This window comes from Muntiacus reevesi, chromosome 5, assembly GCF_963930625.1.
Source record: "Muntiacus reevesi chromosome 5, mMunRee1.1, whole genome shotgun sequence".
NCBI classification, from domain to species: domain Eukaryota; kingdom Metazoa; phylum Chordata; class Mammalia; order Artiodactyla; family Cervidae; genus Muntiacus; species Muntiacus reevesi.
In genome coordinates, this window is record NC_089253.1 from 73,290,936 (window position 1) to 73,316,097 (window position 25,162).

Below are 25,162 nucleotides of genomic sequence, written 5' to 3' on the forward strand. Positions count from 1 at the left end.
TTAGTCACCATGCTAGAAACTTTATATGTTGTTTCATTAATATTTTATTACTATGAAGAGAGCACGTTTATAGTAAAAGTTGCAAGCAGTACAAAAAGTAAAATATGAAAGTCTTCTCTACACTTCCAAATGGCCCAGTGCAACACTCTAGCAGGAAACAATGTTAGCATTTTCCCATATTCTTCTAGAAACTATCTACGTATATACACTAACCATATATGTGAGTCGTCCCCACTTTTTCAGTGAAATGGGTTCATACCACATTGACTCTTCTGCAGCTGGATTTTATTCAGACATGAAGAGGTATTGCTTTGGACTTCTTTCCCTAGAAGTAATCCTGATTTAACTCACTCTTTTTTGTTGTACAGAATACCCAATTTATGGATATGACAGAATTTAAGCCCCTTATTGATATTTAGATCATTTCCAGTTTCCACTGTTATAGGCAGTGGTGCAGTCAACATCTTTCTCTGGACGTTTATCTTTACACATTGTTCAAGTGTATCCAAACTGTGTAAACCCTAGTAGAATTGTGAGTCAAAGGATGAGGGTGTTTTAAATTTTTAATAGTAATGCTATGTTGCTCTTTCAGAACGTTACGTCTGTTTGCTTTTCAAACAAATTTAACTCTAAAAAGAATCAAGACTTTGAGACTATAAGAATGTAAATAATTTGACCCAGATTCTCAGTAACTAGTAGAGTCAGCTTTAAAATTTAGACTCATCCAGGCCATTTCTTCTAAGCTACAGATATCTCTGATGCCATTTTAAAACATAGTTTTGACTTTAAACTAGGAAGCATCATTTCATATTTTTTAAACATTCTCCTCACTTAAGCAATAATAATAATTCTTTCATTGTAAATACATAGCCCTTTATGGTTTTAAATATATTTTTACATTCTCAGAGTAATCATATGAGGTGGACATTGATTTGTATTCTGATTTACACTTGTGAGGAACTGAGGCCCAAAGGAAAAAAATCTTAAATTTTAAAATGTAATCAAAAGATGGTCCTTGGCCCAAGGCCATATAAACCTCAGAACCGATAAAGCACTCAGTGCATAAAAATGCTAGTAGAAAGGTTGAAATAGGAGGTGTGAGATTAGTGGCTTTTGATATATTGATATTGGCTTGTTATACTCATGAGGAACAGGAAATACACTAAAATACTGGCCATGGGGCCTCACCACATGTCAAGCCAGCGCCTCAGGAATGGCTTTCTTTTGGCAATCCCTGTGTGTTATGGCCCTGGGGAAAACAGGTGATTTCAACATAGCTCTTCTAAAGTCATTCATTATATTTGATCCGAGACTTATTTTAAACTTCCACTGTAAATAATAACTGTCACTGCATTTGTAATCACATAGCGTTACATTTATCACAACACTTCCTTTTTATGATGTTGAATCTTCTTGCTCATCTCTTTCTCTGTTCTCTCTGACTCAGATCAACTTTTTTTTTTTTCCACTTGTTTCAGTGAAAAAGCTTCAGTGAAAGTTCTAAAGAAACAAGGTCTTTCTCTTTGTGGCCTTTAAGTCAACTCTTGACTTTAGATGGAAATTTTGCCATTGTCCTGGTCACCTGAATTCTTACGCAGATACATTAATTGAACTTAATCTGTAAACATTTCTGAGAACAATTTTGTGCCAGCTTTTGCTTTTTCATCATTTTTAAGTTATAATCTGCAACTTATTTATAAAGTCAATTTGATTGTTCCTAGTTTATGCTTAAAGAAACTGAATCTTAGAAAGCTCATATAAGTTACTTCAAATACAAACCAAAGTCATAGTTCAATTATTCTTTACTATCCATTCGTACCTACTTCATTACAAGAAGTCTCCAAGTTACCAAACAAGTTACGTTCCAAAAGTTCATTTGTAAGTAAGTTATTTGGCACTTGAACTGCAATTTATCACACCAGGGGGGCGGGGGGGAATGTTATAAATCATGATTAGGTCCCTTGGCTGACCTGCAAAAATATATTTAACTCTTATGTAACTACAAAATGATACTTTGGCAATAAAAATAGGAGAGAATGATAGCTGTCATTCTTGTTACACAGAAAAAGAGAAGTTATTTTTCCTGATGAGAAACAGAGTCAATGAGAAGACAGGGGAACAGAGATTTTTTGGAGTGTCTAGAGGGGGTCTCAGGGTAATTTCACAAGCATTCAAGGTTGCGGTCACTCTGAAAGTCACTTTCACTTGAAAACCTTGAAGGTTTTTGTTAGATACTTCTCACTAGCCTAACTTACCTGATACCTATGATTAGAGGCAGTAGAACTGATTGAATTAAGCCAAAATAGACTCTCTGAAATGATATTAACCCACCTAGTATGGCCAGAACAAACCAATAGACCAGAAAAAGAGTATTCCTATTCTGTCTTATCTTGATGAAAGGGTCAGGAGAAGGTCCTGATTTTCTCAGCAGATCTCATCAGCTCCAGTAGCTTGGCTGAGGTCTGCAGAGAAGTCTTGGGAACATGAGTCATGGGTAAAGGCAAGAGAAAGCATGTGCCTTCCATGATTTCTCTAGAACATTTATACAACACGAGTTTCTGATGCTGAGAAATGACTACATTTATCTCATCAAGCGATTACTTCTTACATTTTCTAGATGGTCTTTCACTTAACTGTGAAAATAAACATCTTAAATTTCAGTTAACTTTTTATAAAGTCCGGTGCCTTTTTAGATGGCCCCTGATTAGTATGTTTTATCATTTTTAGAACATTTGCACACAGCTTTTTGTTTTGTTAACAACAGAAGGAAGGATATATCCTTCAGTAAATGGAAACTTAAGGGAGCAGATCTTGCTGAGATGGCAGATTAAGAAAGTGATAGAAAGAAAATTAGAGTCTGTGCCTCCTGGGTCGGTTTAGGGCTCTTAACCAGTTTATCTACACTGGCTTCCCACTAGTTGGATAATACATTTAACTATAAATGCTCTGTGTTGGGGATATCATGTGAATGTTTTGTAGTGTGTATTTATACCTAGGAGTGATTTAACTGAAGGACAGGGCAATGTTTTGCTACAATTGAAAATCTGTCTCAGTGGTCATTATAATAGGAACTTGGGACTGGCAGACCACTTTCAAAAGTGATGGTAAGGCTGATGAGAGAAGTAACATCTACTTGATTTATATATATGTTTGGTATTTACACATGTCTTATCTTTTCCACTAAAATGGTTTATAAAGAAAAATTTTAATGTCCACATTTATTCTTCCATTTCTAATAGTGTTGATGTTTATATAACTTTGTGTGTGTGTGTGTGTGTGTGTGTGTGTGTATGTTTGATGAGCTGTGTCTGAAAGAAAAATAAGTTGGGACTTCCCTGGCTGTCTAGTGGTTAAGACTTTGCTTTTCAGTATAGGAGGAGGTACAGGTTTGATCCTTGGTTGGAGACTTAAGATCCTGCATGCCTCATGGCCCAAAAACCAAAGCAGAAAACAGAAATAATATTGTAAAAAATTAAATAGAGTTTAAAAATGGTCCACATAAAAAAACCTAAAACAAAAACAAAAAAGTCAAAAATGAAGATAATAAGTCAGAAATGCTAAATTTGCATTGTGGTACAATGATGTTCCTTGGAAGAATAGCTGTGTCAAACTTAAACAGTGTTTTATAAAGCAGAGACATCACTTTGCCAACAAAGGTCTGTTTAGTCAAAGCTATGTTTTTCCAGTAGTCATGTATGGGTTGAGAGTTTGGGCCATAAAGAAGGCTGAGCACCAAAGAATTGACACTTTTGAACTGTGGTGCTGGACAAGACTCTTGAGAGTCCCTTGGACAGCAAGGAGATCAAACCAGTCAATCCTAAAGGAAATCAACCCTGACTAGTCACTGGAAGAACTTATGCTGAAGCTGAAGCTCCAGTACTTTGGCCATCTAATGCAAAGAGCTGACTCATTGGAAAAGGCCCTGATGCTGAGAAAAATTGAGGGCAAGAGGAGAAGGGGGCAACAGAGGATGAGATGGTTGGATGACATCACTGACTCAATGGACATGAGTTTGAAGAAACTCAGAGAAATGATGAAGGACAGAGAAGCCTGGTGTACTGCAGTTCATGGGGTCACAAAGAGTTGGACATGACTTAGCAACTGAACAACCACAACAACAAAGAGTATCTTCTGAGTATTAGTATTCAGATTGAAACATTATGCATTGCTCTGGCATTCTCTACTCAGAAAGGTGCCTTTTGAGTAGTTTGTAATCTGGGTGAAAATATGCATAGGAATCATCCTCATGGGTGATGATTTCTTCTGGTACCTGTGTGTCTGCCAGAGGTGGAGAGGGACTGGAGAGAGATTTCTCCTGAAGTTGTTTTGTCTACTCAGAAGAATGCTGTGCCTGAAGAGTTAGTGAGCCAAACAATGGTTTTCTTTTTTTATTCTTGGCATCATGTATAGGTCAAATAAACCAATAGCATTTGATAACCCATTTTTCTTAGTGCATTTCCAGATTTTGTATGTGTGTTGGTCAGAAGGTGGTAAAGTAAGAAAGAAGGTTGTTTTGCTTTTTTGTTTGTTGACCAGGCAGAAAAAACTATAACTGGTAATTTGAACACTAATTTTTCCTTTATATTTAAGGCCTGGACCCTTTGGTAGAGGGGAAAAAAATTAATAAAAAAATCTTACTTGACACAAATCCCAGCCATAGTACTATTTTTCTTCTGTGCAAGCAATACTACCCTATAGGACATAACCGAAAATAAGTTAATAATGTCATGACAACTTATGTTTGTTATTTTTTTAGCATTGTATTTGTTGGTTTAGGGGATAAAACTTTTGCATCTGATATCTTGGTGGCCACAATTCTTAGCTTAGCTGATTGGTTTCTATTTTCTTTTGTTTATTCTTATTCTAAGACCTGAGTGACTTAGACAGAAAATCTTATTTCCTTGACATTTTTAAAAGATGTAAGACATTCTTAAGATTATTCACTTTATCTTAACCCACACAACTAATTGCCCTCACTAATAATCACCCTCACCCTGTTGTTTCTGTATCAGAACATCTCAAGCATATATTATTGAAAAGTTGAAGAATGATATTGGTATCCCCTCTCTATTCTACCACCTCCCCACCCCCATCCTAAAATATTCTAATTCTTTTTTTTTTTTTTTTTTTTTTAATTTATTTGACTGCATCTTGTCTTAGTTGTGGCTCATAGGCTCCAGAGCCTGCTCAGTAGTTGGGGCGCATGGATTTAGTTGCCCTGTGGTGTGTGGATTCCCCAACCAGTGATGGAACCCATGTCCCCTACATTGTAAGGTGGCTTCTCAACCACTGGACCACCAGGGAAGTCCCCAAATGTTGTAATTCTTAACTGATGGTTTTCACATCTAGGATGAGGAGAGAATATAGATACTGAAAATAGAGGTGGGGAAGGGAGGAAGGCATGGCAGCCCACTCCAGTATTCTAGCCTGGAGAATCTCCATGGACAGAGGAGCCTGGCAGGCTACAGTCCATGGGGTTGCAGAGAGTCGGACACGGCTGAGTGACTAAGCACACAGGGAGGAAGTGGTCAGTGGGATGGGAGAGGGCTCTGCCTGGTGTGGCTGGGAGCAGAGAAGAGGAGGGCTAACCTACCAGCTGGCTCTGTTGCACGAGTGGCAGGGCTTCCCCTAATGCTTTCACAACTCCTGCAAGAACCCTTGTTTTCAAAGAGCTGTTTTAAAATATTTTTCCCGTCTTTTCTACGTAATTGTCTACCTGACTGTAAGTGGTTGATTTCATATCGTTTTCTTTCTTAGGGTCAGGAAACTGGAGCATGGCTATGAGCAACGGAAACAGTGATTTTATGGTTCTGAGCAATGGCAGCATCGCAACCAGTGCTACCACCCCTTCTCCCCTCACCCCCAGTGATGGAGACCCTGCAGCCCAGCAGCTCGCACCCAAAGAAGCACCCAGAACAAAAGTGAGTCCAAATGGATGCCTGCAAGTTAATGGCACAGTTAAATCATCCTTTCTGCCTTTAGACAACCAAAGAACGCCTCCGGTGTTACCCCAGTGCTGCCATCCTTGCCCATACCATCACCCTTTGACTTCCCATGACAGTCACCAAGAGTGCCATCCCGAGGCTGGCCCTGCAGCACCTCCTGCTTTGGCCTCGTGTTGCATGCAGCCACACTCAGAGTACTCTGCATCTCTCTGTCCAAACCATTCACCTGTTTATCAGACAACGTGCTGTCTTCAGCCCTCTCCATCCTTCTGCCTGCATCATCCGTGGCCTGACCATTTTCAGCATCAGCATGTGCCGCAGCACATAGCCAACATCAGGTGAGTGGTCCACAAGGTTTGCTGGACTTTAGCATTCGGCTAATTCCATGTGAATGTGACTGCTTGTGTTGATTTCTCCAAAAGGAGGAGAGAAGAATGTATCAGGAAAAGGGAATTAATGAAACTGCTTACTGATTGTGTGAAGGCTATTAAAATGCAAATGAAATATTATTTTACCTGTTTTATCCATTGACTTCTTAGTCAGTTAAAGCCTCTCTTCCTTTTTTTCCTATTGGTAAGCTGGTTAGGTGTCCCTGCTAGAACTTGAAGTATAAAGTTCAGTAAAAGGTTTTATTGTCAGTAATTTCTATTATTAAACATGGGAGATGGATATATTTGTGATGAGGCTGCCTAAACAGGAGTCTTTATTTGTTACTGTTGATAGTGATCAACATTTATGAAAAAGAAGTGTAAAACTTAGTGCTTCCTTACTGCTGTACTCACAGTTTCTATTCAAATGGTTGGGCCGACTATGTAATATATTGAGATGATACAAAAACAACAATTTGTTTCATAGCAGGTAGGACCTATAAGTCTGTAGCATAGGACTTTAAAAAAATGTGTTTTGTAAAATAAAGCATGTTCAGATCTGATAGATTGAAAAATACTAGAAAATCTCTGCCATTGCCAGCTCTCCTTCCTATCTCAGGCAATGACTTCTCTGATATGTGCTTTCCAGCTTTTTTTTTCCGTGAGTAAGTTTAAAGTCACACATACTGCAGGTGAGCAATCATAACATATTTTATAAAATCCTAAGTACTTAACAGAGACCAAGAATTATATTTTTTGGTAATAAAAAGTCTTAAAAGAGCTAGAAGAGGACATTCTCTTTTAAAATTAGGGTATGATTTTTATACAGGGAAATGCATATATCTTAAGTGTATGGTTTGATCAGTTTTGATAAATGTATACAGTAGTATAATGCATACCTCGGTCAGATGTAAAATATTTTTGTCACCCCAGAGAGTTCCTTTGTGCCACTGCTTATCCATTCCTTCTCTCTTCACCAGAAGCACTGTTCTGAGTTCTGTTACCATAGATTTTTTTGTTTGCTTTAAAACTTCATATGAACAGAATCATACAGTAGGTACCCTTTTGTATCTGACAATTTTGATTCATAACATTTTTGAGACTGTCTAACTGCTGTGTGTGTTACTTTCCCTTTTTATTGCTGAGTAGTAATTCATCGTGTGCAGGTGGCAAATTCACTTGTAAGTAAAGGAGTACAAACTTCCAGTTCTAAAATAAATAAGTCATGAGGATGTAATGTACGGTGTGGTGACCATAGTTAATAATACCATATTGTACAGTTGAAAGTTGCTAAAACAGTAGATCTTAAAAGTTCTCATCACAAGAAACTTAATTTGTAAATATGTGGTAATGGATGGTAAGCAAACATAATGTGGTGATCATTTGGCTGTATATACAAATATCGAATCATTATGTTGTACACCTGAAACTAATGTTATATGTCAGTTGTATCTCAATTTTTTTTTAAAGCACATCCAGACAGGGATTAAGTAATAAATACTTTTCACTTTTATCAGGTTTTAGATGCTGTTTAGATTATCTGGTTTCAGTCCTTTGAAAAAAAGAAGAGAAAGATGGGGAAAAGGACAAGGGATGGGAGGGAGGGCATGGAGATCCTCTGCAGCGTGTTTCTACTGTTGCTGAATAGTTTTTTTATATCAGATGTGAGAATCTTTTAGTTTATAGAACTATGGTAAAAGCACTCACCAAAGCCATTTCTTACAAGATTGGTCCTGACAGCATTGTGCTGCATGGCTAGTGTCAGACTCTTTCCACTTTGAATGAAACAGTATAAGTGATTAATTTTAAAATTATATGGTTGTAAATATTGATATTTTTGAATCATAAATTATATGGCTTCAGGATGTGAGATGATATTTTGAAGCTGATCTCTCCTTTAAAAACTGTCACAAAATAGTAGAACAATGGGCAAGAGACCAATTGTTTCAACATGACAGACATATCAGTACTTTCAGGATTCTGACTTAACATTTCTCAATGATCTAATTTTAAAGGAATGAGAGTCCTACATGCATATGACTTTAAAATAGAATGGTATTAAAAAGATAAACTGATTTTTTAAAAGTATCATATTTGCCTATCAGGAAAAACTGTAGAAGAAACTGGAATATTATGTGAGAAATTTTTCATGTTAGAATTTTATCTCAAGAATTTAGACCTTTTGATGAACTATTTGTAACAGACATAGAATTTTTTAAAGATGCCTGTGAAGGAATGGTATGTGTCCAGTTGTGTATATTACATACTTTATTGTAAAATATGTGCTTCCAGAAATTCTTCCCTATCTGCTACAATTATGTATTTAACATTTATATAATCAGTAGTATTTACTGAATATTTATGTGTGCCAGGCACCAAAGATATAATTCCAAGTGAGATGAGACTTTTTTTTTTCCTTCATAAAACTGTAAGCTAGTAGGGAGGGAGACAGAAAAGCAAACAGGCGGCTACAGACAGCTCTTATCTCTTATTGTGATAAGAGATACCAAGAAGGGGTGAAAATGAAAAATGTTACAAATGGAGAAGAGGTGGTCTGGTTGACAGTGGGAATGGTCTGTGTAAAGACTTACAAAGTGGTGTGAACCCAACTCCAGCATGGTTGAGTACGACTAGGCGCTGGAGAAGAAGGTGTACTAGCAAGGGGAGAGGTACTGGGACTAAATCCTGAGAGGCATGTGAATCACCTGAGGTTTCTGGACGGTATCCTGAGCCAGTGAGAGGCAGTGTGGATGTTTGTGTGTGCATGGCTTTTTTATTGTGAAAAAAATATGCAGAACATAAAATGTATCATTTGAATCATTCCTGTGAGTACAGTTCAGTAGCATTAAGTACATTCGCATTGTTGTGCAACCATCACCACCATCCCTTCTCCAGTACATCCATCATCTTCCCAAACTGAAACTCCATACCCATTAAACAATAATTTCCCATTCTTCCCTCCCCAGCCCTTGGCAACCACCATTCAACTTTCTATCTCCATGAATTTGGCCACTCTAGGTACCTCATATGAATGGAATCATACAGTATTTGTTCCTTTGTGACTGATTTCACTTAGCATAATGTCTTCAAGGTTCATCCTAGTCATAGCATGTATCAAAATTTTCTCCCTTAGAAAGGCTAATACTCCATTGTATGTATATACCACATTATTTTCATCCACTTATCTGTCAGTGGACACTTGGATATTGTGAACAGTGCTGCTCTGACCATGGGTGTTACAGATACCTGTTTGAGTTCCTGCTTTCACTTCTTTTGGTTATATACCCAGAAGTTAATTACTGGATCATGTGGTAATTCTATGTTTAACTTCTTGAGAATCCACCACACTGTTTCCACAGCTGCTGTGCACATCCTTGCCAACACTTGTTCTTTTCTGTTTGTTTTTTAAATTGTTTAATAATAGCCATCCTAATGGTGTGACATTATAGATTTTTAAGCAGAAAATAATTCAGATTCATATTTTAGAGAGGTCTGTAACCTGCATTGTGGAGAGTAGATTGAACTGGGTCAGGACTGTCATAGAGAGAAAGACCTTTAGAAGCCTTGATGCAGGTGAGAGAAGGTGATGACTTGATCCAGGATTTAGAAATAATTTCACGTGAGAAAGATTTATGAGGTAGAATCTACTAGGTTTGGTGAACTACTGGTTATGGGGGAGAAAGAGAAGGAGAATCACAGCTGACTTGCAGTTTTCTGGTTTGAGCAACTAAGCAGGTAGATGGGGATGCCAGTCACTAAAATGCGGAGGATAGAAGAAGGCTTAGTAAGCAGAGCTTCTGGGGTTGGGGGTGGGTAGTAACAATGGAAGAGTGCTGTCCTTTGAGCTTTCTTGAACGAATAAGGATGCTGAGTTATACATGACAGTTACACTGAGGGTAACGATACTGTTGGAGGTGATCGTAGGATGAAAACTGGAGCATTTAGACTCAGCCCAGCGTGCATGTATTTGCAGCATTGTACTGTGGACAAGGCACTAAGCCAGGTGCTGTGTCTGTCTTTCCCAAGTCAGGAAGACATCCACTGAGACAAATGTGGATGTGGATATAGCTACCGTGTAAGAGCAGGACAGTTTGGGATAGAATACACAGGATGGTCTCACTAGGAAATGCTGAATGTGAGGATGTTGTGTGATGCTTTGCTGCCTTTTATTAGTTACTCTTCCCAACACCTGTAGGACAGTTATTAGAAGAAAGATTCTAGAGGCTGTTGCTTTACCAGGAACGCTGATTCTCTAAGTCTTTTTATTTCCTTTTTGTGATTTCTTGCATGTTGCTTTTTTAAAAATTGATACTCTCAACTGATACTTAATGAAATATTCAATTAATGTTTAAGATGTACTTCTGACTTGATAATAGTTATAGAATGTTTACATCACTGTAAGATTATTTTAAAGGTTAACAGCCTTGTAGTAAAATTATGTATAGATGGAAGATCCCAGACACTTTAAATTGCTGTTCCTTTTTGCACCTACAAATACACCCACCTGGTTGGTATTTTAAAGTTGTTGTTTGTTTATAAAGTACTTAAGCCACATAGAATGTCTTAAAAAGCCAATCAAATAGAAAACATAATTTTATCCCAGCTCATTTGCCACCTCCTTTCAGTTGTTCATATTCTCATTTCTCTTTTCCCCACCGTCTGTACTACAGTAGGTTATCTTTCATTGTTTCTTGACTCTTTAAGCTGTAATAAATCTTTCTAAAAGATTCATTATAGTCAATCACTCATGTGTATTTTTTTGCTGTTTTTAAAATTATCTGTTAATCATCTGACTGATTAAGATCATTGCAATGGTCACATTTAGTATATTCTCTTTTGATTCTATTTATTACCACATATCAAGTAGTTCAACTTGATCTCATTTTAAAGCTTCTGGCTTTTTCATTTATAGATTCCTGTCCTCATGCCCATCAATCAGCTGGTAATGTGACTAATTGAGAACACTAAGGATTATTTTTTTTAAACTTTTTATTTTGTATTGGAGTACAGCCGATTAACAACGCTGTGATAGTTCCAGGTGGACAGCGAAGGGACTCAGCCATACATACACATGTATCCATTCTCCCCCAGACTCCCCTCCCATCCATAATATTGAGCAGAGTTCCATGTGCTATACAGTAGGCCCTCATTGATTATCTCTTTTAACTATAGCAGTGTGTACATGTTTATACCAATTTCCCTAACTATGTCCCCATCCTTGCCTCCCGGCAACCATAATTTCATTCTCAAAGTCTGTGAATCTGTTTCTGTTTTGTAAAGAAGTTCATTTGTATGATTTCTTTTTAGAGTCTACATATAAGGAATGTCATTGATATTTCTCCTTCTCTGACTTACTTCACTCAGTATGATTATCTCTAGGTCCATCCATGTTGCTGCAAATGGTATTATTTCATTTTTAATGGCTGAGTAATATTCCATTGTACGTATGTACCACATCTTTTTCATCCATTCCTCTATCAGAGAACACTAAGAATTTTTAAAAGGCAGATAGTAGTGTCTTCCTACCATGAGACGGAGCCTGTATCCACAAGTACTAAACCTAGTTGATTATCAGTATGCACCAGGGGAATTAAAGAATAAGATAAGTTTGATAATAATGAGAAGTTTAGCTTGCAATAGAAATGATAAAGCACTTAGGAGTTCAGAAGTGGAAAGGATCCCTGTAGGTAAGTTAGGGACAGTCTGATAAGAGAGAACTTGAGTGACCCTTGAAGGGTGACCGGGAATGATAAAGGAACTGCCTGCACAGCACAGAACGCAGAAGGTGGTGGGGAAGACTGGAAGGGGAAAGCGTACAAAAATAGAAGCCTACTTAAGGAAGAGTAAGGAGGACAGGATGGCCAGGGTGAAGGGATCGTTTGTACAGTCAGGAGAGACAGCTTTTCCTAATTTTACATCCTGAGTACAGTCAAGTCCTCTAAAAGGCTGCATGGTAATGATCTGCTCTTTATCCTCAGAGCTCTGGAAAAACCTCTCAGGAGCCAGTCATATTCCATGTGTGCTCACTGAAGCAAAGTTTTGAATGATTCATTTGGGAATCTTCTTATTGCCCGTATTAAAGTGAAAGGGTAATGGTATTATGACAATTAATAAGGAGTTCTGCATCCAAAAATAGCATACAAGATTTCTAATTTAAACTATACTTACCTTTTAATTTGGTGTTGCAAAAAATGTTCCTGATGTTCACAGAGGGCTGCATAAAGGATACTTGGCAATGACCAATAAACTCGTTATCATGGTAGGGAACCTGTGATAGTTTTGGGTGCCTGCCAAATGCATTTTTATTTCTCTGAGGGTGATTTCATAGACAGATGGTCACTTTGAATGTTCCCCATGGCACTCTGGAGGAATTAGGGCTATACCGAGTTAAGAAGACTTGGCACAGAAGGGGACCGTGGAACCCTACCATTAGTTCAGCCCCTGAAAGGTTAAACAAACATTGTCCCTACCTCCGCATGCATTGTGACTATATAATTTTTGTAACCTATATTTCCTTTCTCCTTGAGTTCTTTATTAGTTTTCCAATTTCAGACTCGATTTTCTCAGAGGTTTTCTTTTTGTTTCCCCTTAGGATACTAGTTACTTTCTCTGAAGGGAACAATTTTTCCTAAAAAGTAAGACCTGAGAATTCTTGCATTTGGTTAAAAGAGATAGAATCTACCACTTGGAATCTGGTTCCTTTGTGTATATTGTATCATAACGTCCAGGGGTTAAATTATAGACCTGAGCACCATTTTCCGAAGGGTCTTACTTTGCCGCACCTGGCCTGCAACACTCCACCCTCCCCCTTCCCTAAGCCTGCCAATGATGTTATTTTAGTTAGTTAGGAAATTTGAACCAAAAGTCCCTCTGAACACTTCATCAGCAGTGTAGCATGAACTTGGCATTGACACAGATCCTGGAGTCTCTGATTTGCCCAGATCACCAGACTCAACTCAAATGGCTTTTCTGAGATGTTGGAGCAATGAGTGGAGAAATTTCAAGGTTAGTTACTCACTTATTTACTAAGTATTTAATAAATACTTAGTGTTAATTGCTGGAGACAGAGGTAAAAACTGCAAGCATGGGTCCCAATTTCCAAGATGTAGAGGTAAAGTGGACAGGGTAAGATGCTCAGAATTCAGCATGAGTTGACCTCAGATAGATTGCCCTCTTTGATCAACGAATATTGATTGCAGAGCTGCTCTGTTCTCTGGAGCACAGAAGTTAAGTATCAGTGCTTTTACAGAGACACAAGCAGGGCTTATATATTAACAAAAAAGGAGAACCAGACTGTCTGCTGTTTTATAAAATCACTTTCCGCTCTTTTCCTCTCTTACCATTGGAAGGTTGTACGCATGTGTGCTAAGTTGCTTCAGTGGTGTCTGAGTCTTTGTGACCCTATGGACTATAGTCCACCAGGTTCCTCTGTCCATGGGAGTCTCCAGGCAAGAATACTGGAGTGGATTGCCACGCCCTTCTCCAGGGGATCTTTCCAATCCAGGGATCAAATTCACATCTCTTATGGCTCCTGCATTGGCAGGTGGGTTCTTTACCACTAGCACCACTAATAGCTAAAAAATCATTTGTCTTTATATACAATTGCTATAAATTATAACCTGGCCAGGACTGCAAGGCAGGTGTCTTTGTTCAGGATCATCCAATAAAATTAAAAATTCAGCTCTTCAATCACACTGGGCACCTTGCAAGTGCTCAGCAGCCACATGTGACTAGTGGCTACCATATCGGACAGCACAGATATAGAACACATTCATCATTGCAGAGAACTTTTATTGGAAAACTATCTTTCTTGACTCTGTTAAAGCAACTGGAATCGCTTTTTAACCTCTGTGGCAGCACGTGGAGCATGTATGATGTAGAGTAACAGCAGTATTTGACAGTGAATACCCTTTTTGGTCAACATAACTCTAATTCATTGGAGTATGGTTGCTTGTATTTTGTTTATAACAAGGAAATGGCGAAAGATAAAATTCCCCTTCTCCAAAAATCTGAAAGTCTAAAGCGCCATATTATTATTTTTTTTAATGTAGCAGGTCAGCAATATCCTTCAACATCTTCTAGAGGCCACATTGCTGCTGCTAAGTCACTTCAGTCATATCCGACTCTGTGCGACCCCATAGATGGCAGCCCACCAGGCTCCCCCGCCCCTGGGATTCTCCAGGCAAGAACACTGGAGTGGGTTGCCATTTCCTTCTCCAGCGCATGAAAGTGAAAAATGAAAGTGAAGTCGATTAGTCGTGTCTGACTCTTAGCGACCCCATGGACTGCAGCCTACTAGGCTCCTTTGTCCATGGGATTTTCCAGGCAAGAGTACTGGGGTGGGGTGCCATTGCCTTCTCCATCTAGAGGCCACAGTTAATGTCTAAACTACTGCAGATCAATCTGGAGGCAAAAGTGCCAACGTATTGAATTTATAGCTGCCTGCACTTTCTATTCATGGATCTAAAATACAAACGTTAAACAAAGTTTTCCTGAAAGGTAGATAAGTAAGTACAGCTAGCCTCTAGGAGTAATAACTGGTACTACATTACAGCTCTTATTTTTCTTTGCTCAATCCTTCTTCCTTTCCTTCCTGTACAACATGAGGTGGGAAGAGCATGGACTTTAGAAGAGATGCCCTGTGTTTGAATCCTGGCTCTACCACTGAATAGCTTTGTGCTCTTGGGTAAATACTGCATCTCTCTCAGCCTTTGTTTCTGTCTCTATAAAAATGGGAGTAACAGTGCCTGTGTGCTTACTCACTCAGTCGTGTCTGATTCTTTGTGACTTCATGGACTGTAGCCCACCAGGCTCCTCTGTCCATGGAATGCTCCAGGCAAGAATATTGGGGTGGGTTGCCATTTCCTCCAAAGGGTCTTCCCAACCCAGGGATGGAACCTGTGTCTCCTGTGTGTCCTGCATTGCAGGTAGATTCTTTAAAGTTGAGCCATTGGGGAAGCCCTAGAACCAAGCATAGTGCCTAGAACCAGATTATTAGTCTCCTTTCTCTTCTCTTTCTGCTTTTGTTCCTTTCATTTTCTTCCCTTAAGTTTTTGTCATCATTGTTCTTTGCTTTGTGCACCTATTTTTGTTAATATTGTTTCAGAAATCAGGTTAGTATTGAATCTCAATTTAAATAAATACTTGATCTGTTGCTTTTCATTCTCATTTATAAATTGTGTATTTTTTTTACCCCATCAACCTCCAGGAAAGAGTAAATGGGAAAGATGGTCACTAAGTTGCCTTTTGGAAGAGGAAAAGGGAGTTGTTGAGAATAAATGGGCCTCTCCAACCCTAAGACTCAGAGCCTTTGTAGTTTATACTAATTGTATAATCTGATTATGACAGTTAATTTTAGAAGTCTGGTAGGATTTAATCTTGATTTCGCTGAAACCAAGGTTTATTTTTACATTCCTTAAAGTAGTCAAAATTAACTTTTTAAAACAGGATAATGTTTGTAAAATTTAAAATGTTCCAAGCTTGCTTGCCAAAGTAAGTCAGTTTGGCAGTCAAATTGAGTAAAGGCCTATTTTATTAGCAGGACGTCTTTTAGAGACGTCTATATACTATAAATGAGCCGATTTTAGAGTGTGCTATGCCTCACGGAATGAATTGCACAGTCTGTAATACATTTCAAAATATGAGCCTTGGTCATCTTTTACTTTAATAATAAATGTCAGGAAACAATACCCTCTTTATTTCTTAAGATTAATTAATATAACATTTTGGAATGAAGCAAATGTATTCTTCAATTGTCTCCTTTCTATAGTGTTCCTACTTGTTTAGCAGATTCTAGAGAGTGAAGAAAAAGAGGAGTGGTTCAATTTTTTCTTTTTCGTTAAAAAGTTTAAAAAGGTAAAATATTTAGCAAACAGCAAAACCTAAAAGAGAACGCACTGGTCATAGCAAACAGCCTCTTCCAACAACACAAGAGAAGACTCTACACATGGACATCATCGGATGGCTGATGCCGACATCATATTGATTATATTCTTTGCAGCCAAAGATGGAGAAGCTCTATACAGTCAGCAAAAACAAGACTGGCAGCTGACTGTGGCTCAGATCATGAACTCCTTACTGCCAAATTCAGACTGAAATTGAAAAAAGTGGAGAAAACCACCAGACCATTCAGGTATGACCTAAATCAAATCCCTTTGACTATACAGTGGAAGTGAGAAATAGATTTAAGGGACTAGATCTGATAGACAAGAGTGCCTGATGAACTATGGATGGAGGTTCATGACATTGTACAGGAGACAGAAATCAAAACCATCCCCAAGAAAAAGAAATGCAAAAGAGCAAAATGGCTGTCTGAGGAGGCCTTACAAATAGCTGTGAAAAGAAGGGAAGCGAAAAGCAAAGGAGAAAAGGAAAGATATACCCATTTGAATGCAGAGTTCCAAAGAATAGCAAGGAGAGATAAGAAAGCCTTCCTCAGCAATCAATGCAAAGAAATAGAGGAAAACAATAGAATGGGAAAGACGAGAGATCTCTTCGAGAGAATTAGAGATACCAAGGGAACATTTCATGCAAAGATGGGCACAATAAAGGACAGAAATGGTAGGGACCTAACAGAAGCAGAAGATATTAAGAAGAGGTGGCAAGAATACACAGAAGAACTGTACAAAAAAGATCTTCACAACCCAGATAATCACGATGGTGTGATCACTCACCTACAGCCAGATATCCTGGAATGTGAAGTCAAGTGGGCCTTAGAAAGCATCACTACAAACAAAGCTAGTGGAGGTGAAGGATTCCGATTGAGCTATTTCAAATCCTGAAAGATGATGCTGTTAAAGTGCTGCACTCAATATGCCAGCAAATTTGGAAAACTCAGCAGTGGCCAAAGGATTAGAAAAGGTCAGTTTTCATTCCAATCTCAAAGAAAGGCAATCCCAAAGAATGCTCAAACTACCGCACAATTGCACTCATCTCACACGCTAGTAAGGTAATGCTTAAAATTCTCCAGGCCAGGCGTCAGCAATATGTGAACTGTGAACTTCCAGATATTCAAGCTGGTTTTAGAAAAGGCAGAGGAACCAGAGATCAAATTGCCAACATCCATTGGATCATCAGGAAAGCAAGAGAGTTCCACAAAAACATCTACTTCAGCTTTATTGACTATGCCAAAGCCTTCGACTGTGTGGATCACAATAAACTGTGGAAAATTCTGAAAGAGATGGGAATACCAGACCACCTGACCTGCCTCTTGAGAAACCTGTATGCAGGTGAGGAAGCAACGGTTAAAACTGGACATGGAACAACAGACTGGTTCCAAATAGGAAAAGGAGTACGTCAAGGCTGTATATTGTCACCTTGCTTATTTAACTCATATGCAGAGTACATCATGAGAAATGCTGGACTGGAGGAAGCACAAGCTAGAATCAAGATTGCCGGGAGAAATATCAATAACCTCAGATATGCAAATGATACCACCCTTATGGCAGAAAGTGAAGAAGCACTAAAGAGCCTCTTGATGAAAGTGAAAGAGGAGAGTGAAAAAGTTGGCTTAAAGCTCAACATTCAGAAAACAAAGATCATGGCATCCAGACCCTTCACTTCATGGCAAATAGATGGGGAAACAGTGGCTGACTTTATTTTTGGGAGCTTCAAAATCACTGCAGATGGTGATTGTAGCCATGAAATTAAAAGACGCTTACTCTTTGAAAGGAAAATTATGACCAACCTAGACAGCATGTTAAAAAGCAGAAACATTACTTTGCCAGCAAAGGTCCATCTAGTCAAGGCTATAGTTTTTCCAGTGGTCATTTTATGGATGTGAGAGTTGGACTGTAAAGAAAGTTGTGCGCTGAAGAATTGATGCTTTTGAATTGTGGTGTTGGAGAAGACTCTTGAGAGTCCCTTGGACTGCAAGGAGATCCATCCAGTCCATCCTAAAGGAGATCAGTCCTGGGTGTTCATTGGAAGGACTGATGTTGTAGCTGAAACTCCAAAGTTGGCCACCTGATGCCAAGAGCTGACTCATTTGTAAAGACCCTGATGCTGGGAAAGATTGAGGGCAGGAGGAGAAGGGGACAACAGAGGATGAGATGGTAGGATGGCATCACCAACTTGATGGACATGGGTTTGGGTGGGCTCCGGGAGTTGGTGATGGACAGGGAGGCCTGGTGTGCTGCGGTTCATGGGGTCGCAAAGAGTAAGACACGACTGAGCGACTGCAATGAACTGAACTGAACTGAAAACGTAAAAGATACTGTTATGAATCAGTTATATCTCTAATTGCAGGAAAGAACCAACTGTACTACTGAATCTTCTTTCCAAACTTAAGTGGATTGTTAGGTGTAATTTAAGAGACTTTCTAGGGCTCCCCTGGTGGTCCAGTGGGTGGGAGTCCACCCTGCAATGCAGAGCACCCTGGTTTGATCCCTGGCTTGGGAAGACACTGCTGCCACAGAGCAATTAAGTCCATGTGTCACAACTCTGAGCCAGTGCTGTAGAACCCACAATCCTCGACTGCTGAGCCCATGCACTGCAGCTGCTGAAGCTCTTATGCCTAGAGCCCAGGCTCCACCACAAGAGAAGCCGCTGCAGTGAGACACTCACACACCACAATGAAGAGTAGCCCCCATTCACTGAAACTAGAGAAAGCCTGCGTGTGACAAGAAAGACCGACCACAACCAAAAATAAATAAGTAAATCTTAAAAAGAAAGATGTAGAAAACATCTTAAAAAGGAAAGAACTTAACATTTATACGAACGTTTTCATTGCTATACTATGTTGTGGTTTTTTCAGCAAAATTGATTCTACAAAATTGTATCTTAAAAAAGACAAACCAGAGTCAGCTGCTTAGCCTTTTAGAGTTTGAAATACAGCCTTGTCTGGGACATATTTGGAACTCAAATATTTATTGAATGACTTACTACCGTCTCCCCCCTGCCCCCAATTCTCAGGGCATCTTCTTTTTAATTGTGAAAAATTGACAAAGCTTAAAATTTTTAAAAACTTCACAAAGCCAGATTGGTCACTGCCATCAAGCCATTTATTATCTAATAGGAGAGAGACTGGGGTAAAAGTAACCACTGGCTTCCCCAGTGGTTCAGCAGTAAAGAAACCGCTTGCTCTGCAGGAGACACAGAGAGTGGGGTTCAATCCTTGGGTCAGGAAGATCCCCTGGAGGAGGAAATGGCAACCCACTCCAGTATTTTTTCCTGGAAAATCCCATGCCTGGTGGGCTACAGTCCATAGGGTCACAAAGAGTCAGACACAACTGAACAACTAAACAACAGCAGCAGCAACAGAAAACCACAGTCTCTGAAAAACAGAATCAGAGTTTAGAGGGTTATGAGAGTCCCAAAGAGGAAGGTGGAGTCATAAGATAACTTAGAGAAGCAGCCTTGGGAGTGCAAAGTCTTTCAAAAATAAGACAGGAGACCAGTTGCCCAAAATATGGGAAAGGAGGCTGGGAGGAGATGAGAGTGGGAGCAAGTGTGAGGGCAGCCTGGCAAGCAGCGTCCTCTGTCTGGGGAAGAGCCCAGAGCGGGTGGCACATTGTGACCATTGTGTTTATTTCATTTGACCTTTGGATAACAATAGACTATAGTTTGTCAAAGACTGCTCTCCTGAAACAGTGGATTCTGAATGTTGTGGAGTCAACATAAAGGACTTGGGAAGTATCTGAGTACTTTATGTGCAGTGATGTCTATAGTACCGATATCTTTGATGCACTATTTCCTTAGGCTTGCTTGTTGAACTATTTCTTTAGTACTGCCTTTGGGTACCATCTACCAAGATGCCTAGCATTTAGTGAAGACTTGGAAATTGTTGAGTGAAATGAATAAATAATTGAACACCAGGCAAGTCCTTCTTATGCGGAGCTTGATTTTATGATGTTTTACTTTGATAATGAAAAATCAGACACATTGGTCTCCTGGAGTAAGGTATTTCCCACACAGCAGCAAAAGGTTTAAAACGTTTTGTTTCCTTAAAGACCCTATCTTATTAATTTTTAAGTTTCTTTAGGGGAATATCATCTCCTGTCCTTTAAATGCCCCCTCAATGCATTGGTTTCTACCTTTAAAAAAAGATTACAGCCTCATTCATGAAGAAGTAAGAAAAAAAGGTAGAACAAGATGGCGGAGAAGTAGGTAGATATGGAGTACATCTCTCTCCATGGATACATCAGGAATACACCTTCAGACCCAGAAGTGCATGCAGAACACCAGCTGAGAGTGGACAGGAGTACCTGACTAGTGGAAAAGAATATATAGAACCATGTAAAGCTCGGTAGGACGAAGGAACTAGGGGGGAAATCAGGAGTGCTAGTAGGACTTGACCTGCCCTCAGCAGGTGGGGGAACTGAAGCATGGGTCCTATCCCCACATCAGGGAATTGTCTGAGTCACAGGAGAAACATTTAAGCTTGAGAGTGAAACAGCTGATCTGTGGCAGCCTAAATGGAATGAGAATCAGACAGTCCTTGCCGCAGCCAAACATACCCAGGACAGGGATGCAGGTCCCCTGGAAGGCGCAGCAACTGGGAGCTGGAGTTTAGGGACTGTGGAGCAATCCAAGGGCAAGGGCTGCTGCTGACTGCAGAGAGGGATGGAGGGGATGTGAGGGAGGAGATTGTGGTGGGAAATGCCTGTGGAGAAAAGCCAGGCAGCCATGGAAGCAAGGTGATACTGCTGAGTTACGTGTAGTTGGTGGAGCCATCACCATAACCTCTCTTTCCCCATATACCATCATCTGAAGCTGAAAAATAGAGAGGCTGGCCCATCGAAGGCCTGACTCACCAAACTACAGAGCAGGACCCCACCTAGGGTGCCCCTTTAAGTGCGTGATGCACTGCAAATCTACAGAGTAGGACCCCAGCCAGGGGGATCCTTCTATGTGCCTGACTTGCCAAACAACGGAGAAGGACCCTTAAGGACCCCTAAGTGCCTGAATGGTCAGAGCTACGAGAAAGACTAGTCAAAGAGGCCTTCTGTTTGCCAGCTACAAGAGGCTTGAAAAAAGACTCTGATAGGGTCATAACTCCTGGAGCGGAGGCAGTCCATGTCCCTGCACACTTGGCGCTGCCAGGATCCCTGAAAGCCAAGCAACTGCACCACATTCATGCTCAATTCTCACTGGGGCAGAGTTGCCACAGGCAAAAAAAAATCTTGCCTCTATGCATGCAGGATCACTTCGGTTGTGTCCAACTCTTTGCAACCCTATAGACTGTGGCCTGCCTGGCTTCTCTGTCAGGGAAGGGGGTTCTCCAGGCAAGCATACTGGAGTGTATTGGCCAATACTGGTTGTCATACCCTCCCAGAGCACTATATTTCCTGCTGCCCTAGCTGCCAACTCCCCTGAGTACCTGGTGCTGCCAGAACCCCTGTGACCCAAGCAGCTGCACCACCTCCACACCTGGCCCTCACAGGGGCAAATCCAAGTCCTCCAAGGCAGACTCAGGAGCAAACCCCAGTGGACGGCTCACATGCAGAGGTGGAAATAAAACCACAATTGAAACTCAGGGGCAGTGTGGCTTAGAGAGAAGACCCAAATCTTCCCACCAGCTATATAAGCTGCAGATTAAATCCACACGATCCGCTAGGCAGACTCTATGGAATATATAAAAGGCCACTGAGAGCTCCCACAAAAGAAAACACACTAGTTCTGAGAGCTGTGGACATTGGAGGCAAGAACACACAGGAGTAGGACCAGATTAGAAACTGAGCTGCCCCCACCAGCAGGTCCAGAGATCAGCACAGTACTGGAGGGCATCCTAGTGAGGTGAGGTGGACTGTGACTCCCAGCAAGGCAAAGGACTCTGACAGCAGAGACTCAAGAAAAACATTTATTTTTCTTATGTTTTTACTTGTTCTGTAGATTCTTTTGGATTTTTTTTTCTTTTTGTTTTTCCTCCCCCCCCGCCCCCCGCCCCCGCCCTCTGTTTTAGTTGTTGATGTTATTGGCACTATGAAATCTAATTAAGCTTTTGGGTCTTGTTTTTTTCTTTCTTTTTTTTTCCAACCACATTTTTTATTGCTATTATAAACCTCTGCCTCTCCATTGGGCTTTTGCAGTTCTGTGGAGTTTTCATTTTTTTTTCTCTTTTTTTAATTTTAATTTTTAAATTTTTAAACCTATTATTATTTTTTCTGCATTTATTCCTTTGTTTGCTTTTCCTACTGTTCTTTTCCTCTTGCAGTTAATCTTTAATGTGTATAGATCTTCTTCATCTACCTCTATTTAAAACACTAATGAAAGAAATCAAAGATGACATAAACAGATGGAGAGATATTCCATGTTCCTGGGTAGGAAGAATCAATATTGTAAAAATGACTATACTTCCAAATGCAATCTGCAGATTTAATGCAATCCCTATCAAATTACCAATGGCATTTTTCACAGAACTAGAACAAAAAACTTCACAATTCATATGGTAACACAAAAGACCCCAAATAGCCAAAGCAGTCTTGAGAAAGAAGAATGGAGCTGAAGGAATCAACCTGCCTGACTTCAGATTATACTACAACACTATAGTCATCAAGACAGTATGGTACTGGCACAAAAACAGAAATATAGGCCAATGGAACAAGATAGAAAGCCCAGAAATAAATCCATGCACTTATAGTTACCTTATTTTTTATTAAAAAAAAAAAAGGCAAGAAGATACAATGGGGCAAAGAGCCTCTTCAATAAATGGTTCTGGGAAAACTGGACAGCTACATGTAAAAGAATGAAATTAGAACACTTCCTAATACCATACACAAAGATAAACTCAAAATGGATTAAAGACTGAAATGTAAGACCAGAAACCATAAAACTCTTAGAGGAAAACATAGGCAGAACACTCAATGACATAAATCAAAGCAGATCCTCTATGACCCACCTCCTAGAGTAACGGAAATGAAAACAAAAGTAAACAAGTGGGACCTGATTAAGCTTACAAACTTTTTGCACAGCAAAGGAAACTATATGCAAGGTGAAAAGACAATCCTCAGAATGGGCTAAAATAGTAGCAAATGAAACAACTAACAAAGGATTAATTTCCAGAATATATAAGCAGCTCATACAACTAAATACCAGAAAAACAAACAACCCAATCAAAAAGTGGTAAAAAGCCCTAAACAGACATTTCTCCAAAGAAGACATACAGATGACTAGCAAACACATGAAAAGATGCTCAACCTTTCTCATCATTAGAGAAATGCAAATCAAAAACTACAGTGAGCTATCACCTCACACCAGTTAGAATGACTATCATCAAAAAGGCTACAAACAATAAATGCTGGAGAGGGTGTGGAGAAAAGGGAATGCTTTTGCACTGTTGGTGGGAATGTAAATTGATACAGCCACTATGGAAGATGGTATGGAGATTCCTTAAAAACTAGGAATAAAACCACCATATGACCCAGCAATCCCACTCCTAGGCATATACCCTGAGGAAACCAAAATTGAAAAAGACACATGTATCCCATTGTTCATTGCAGCACTATTTACAATAGCTAGAACATGGAAGCAACCTAGATGTCCATCGACTGATAAATGGATAAAGAAGTTGTGGTACATATACATGATGGAATATTACTCAGCCATAGAGAAGAGTGCCTTTGAGTCAGTTCTAATGAGGTGGATGAACCTAGAACCTATTATTTTGAGTGAAGTAAGTCAGAAAGAGAAAGATAAATATTGTATTCTAATGCATATATACAGAATCTAGAACATTGGGACTGAAGAATTTACTTACAGGGCAGCAATGGAGAAACAGACATAGAGAACAGACTTGTGGACATGGGGAGAGGGGAGGAGAGGGTGAGACATATGGAAAGAGTAACATGGAAATTTACATTACCATATGTGAAATAGATGGTTTAGTCACTAAGTCATGTCCAACTCTTGCAATCCCGTGGATTGTAGCCTGCCAGGCTTCTCTGTCCATGGGATTCTCCAGGCAAGAATACTTGAGTGGGTAGCCATTTCCTTCTCCAGAGGATCTTCCCGTCCCAGGAATCGAACCCGGGTATCTTACATTGCAGGCATATTCTTTACTGACTGAGCTATGAGGAAAGACCCTAAATAGATAGCCAATGGGAATTTGCTATATGGCTAAAGAAACTCAAACAGGGGCTCTGTATCAATCTAGAGGGGTGGGATGGGGAGAGAGATAGGAGGGAAGTTGAAAAAGAAAGGGATATATGTACACTTGTGGCTGATTCATGTTGAGGTTCGACAGAAAACAACAAAATTCTGTAAAGCAATTATCCCTTCAATAAAAAAATAAATTAATTTTTTAGAAAAGAAAGGAAAGGTTAGAGACCCAGTTCACTCCCACACACGGCTCCTAAGCTTCTTTCATAAATGATTCTAGAGCCCCTTTGAGAAAGACAGGGCGGTGCCAGGAGACTCTGTACCCAGGGAGAGTCAGCATCAGCCCAGAATAACCTTTCTGTTTGCTCAGCTCTAGCCACCTTCAGGATATTTGCAAATCTTGTAAAAGTGACTTTATAAGCAATCAGCAGATTATAGAACTGATAGATGAAACATAAAATCCTAAATAATAGTTTGGACTTTTTTTGGTCCATATGTATTTTATGACTTAGAATAAAATGAGAGGGTACAGGGCCAGATTTGATGCCTTAGTCTCTGTGAATTTGCTAAGTTGTTGGTTTAGTTAAATCAATTTATTTTCCCCATTTAAACAGTACAGGGCTCTCTGATGGTTATCAAATAGCTTGAGATTCAAGCATGATGCTTCTACCGGAATGTGAGCAATTTACTGTTTCTAAACACTATTTTGTGTGTCTACTGAGAAGCAAGGATGGACAGTTAACACATTCATTCCTTCAGACCCTCTTTCTGTGCCTGTGGTCACTTGGATCTGCCCACCTCCCTCTCCCTGAA

The 25,162-nt window shown here is 39.6% G+C and overlaps 1 protein-coding gene across 4 annotated transcripts in view; it reads left to right on the forward strand.

Moving 5' to 3' along the window:
- Window positions 1–25,162, forward strand: part of DISP1 (dispatched RND transporter family member 1) — a 219,877-nt gene that overhangs the window by 151,561 nt on the left and 43,154 nt on the right. For 3 of the 4 annotated variants that reach the window (XM_065938388.1, XM_065938387.1, XM_065938390.1), the window contains one exon: window positions 5,758–6,283. In XM_065938388.1, the coding sequence (XP_065794460.1) occupies window positions 5,775–6,283 (509 nt within the window). In that variant the 5' untranslated portion in view covers window positions 5,758–5,774. Of the gene's footprint in view, window positions 1–5,757; window positions 6,284–25,162 lie in introns of those variants that run through there. The other variant, XM_065938391.1, reaches the window with a different exon arrangement.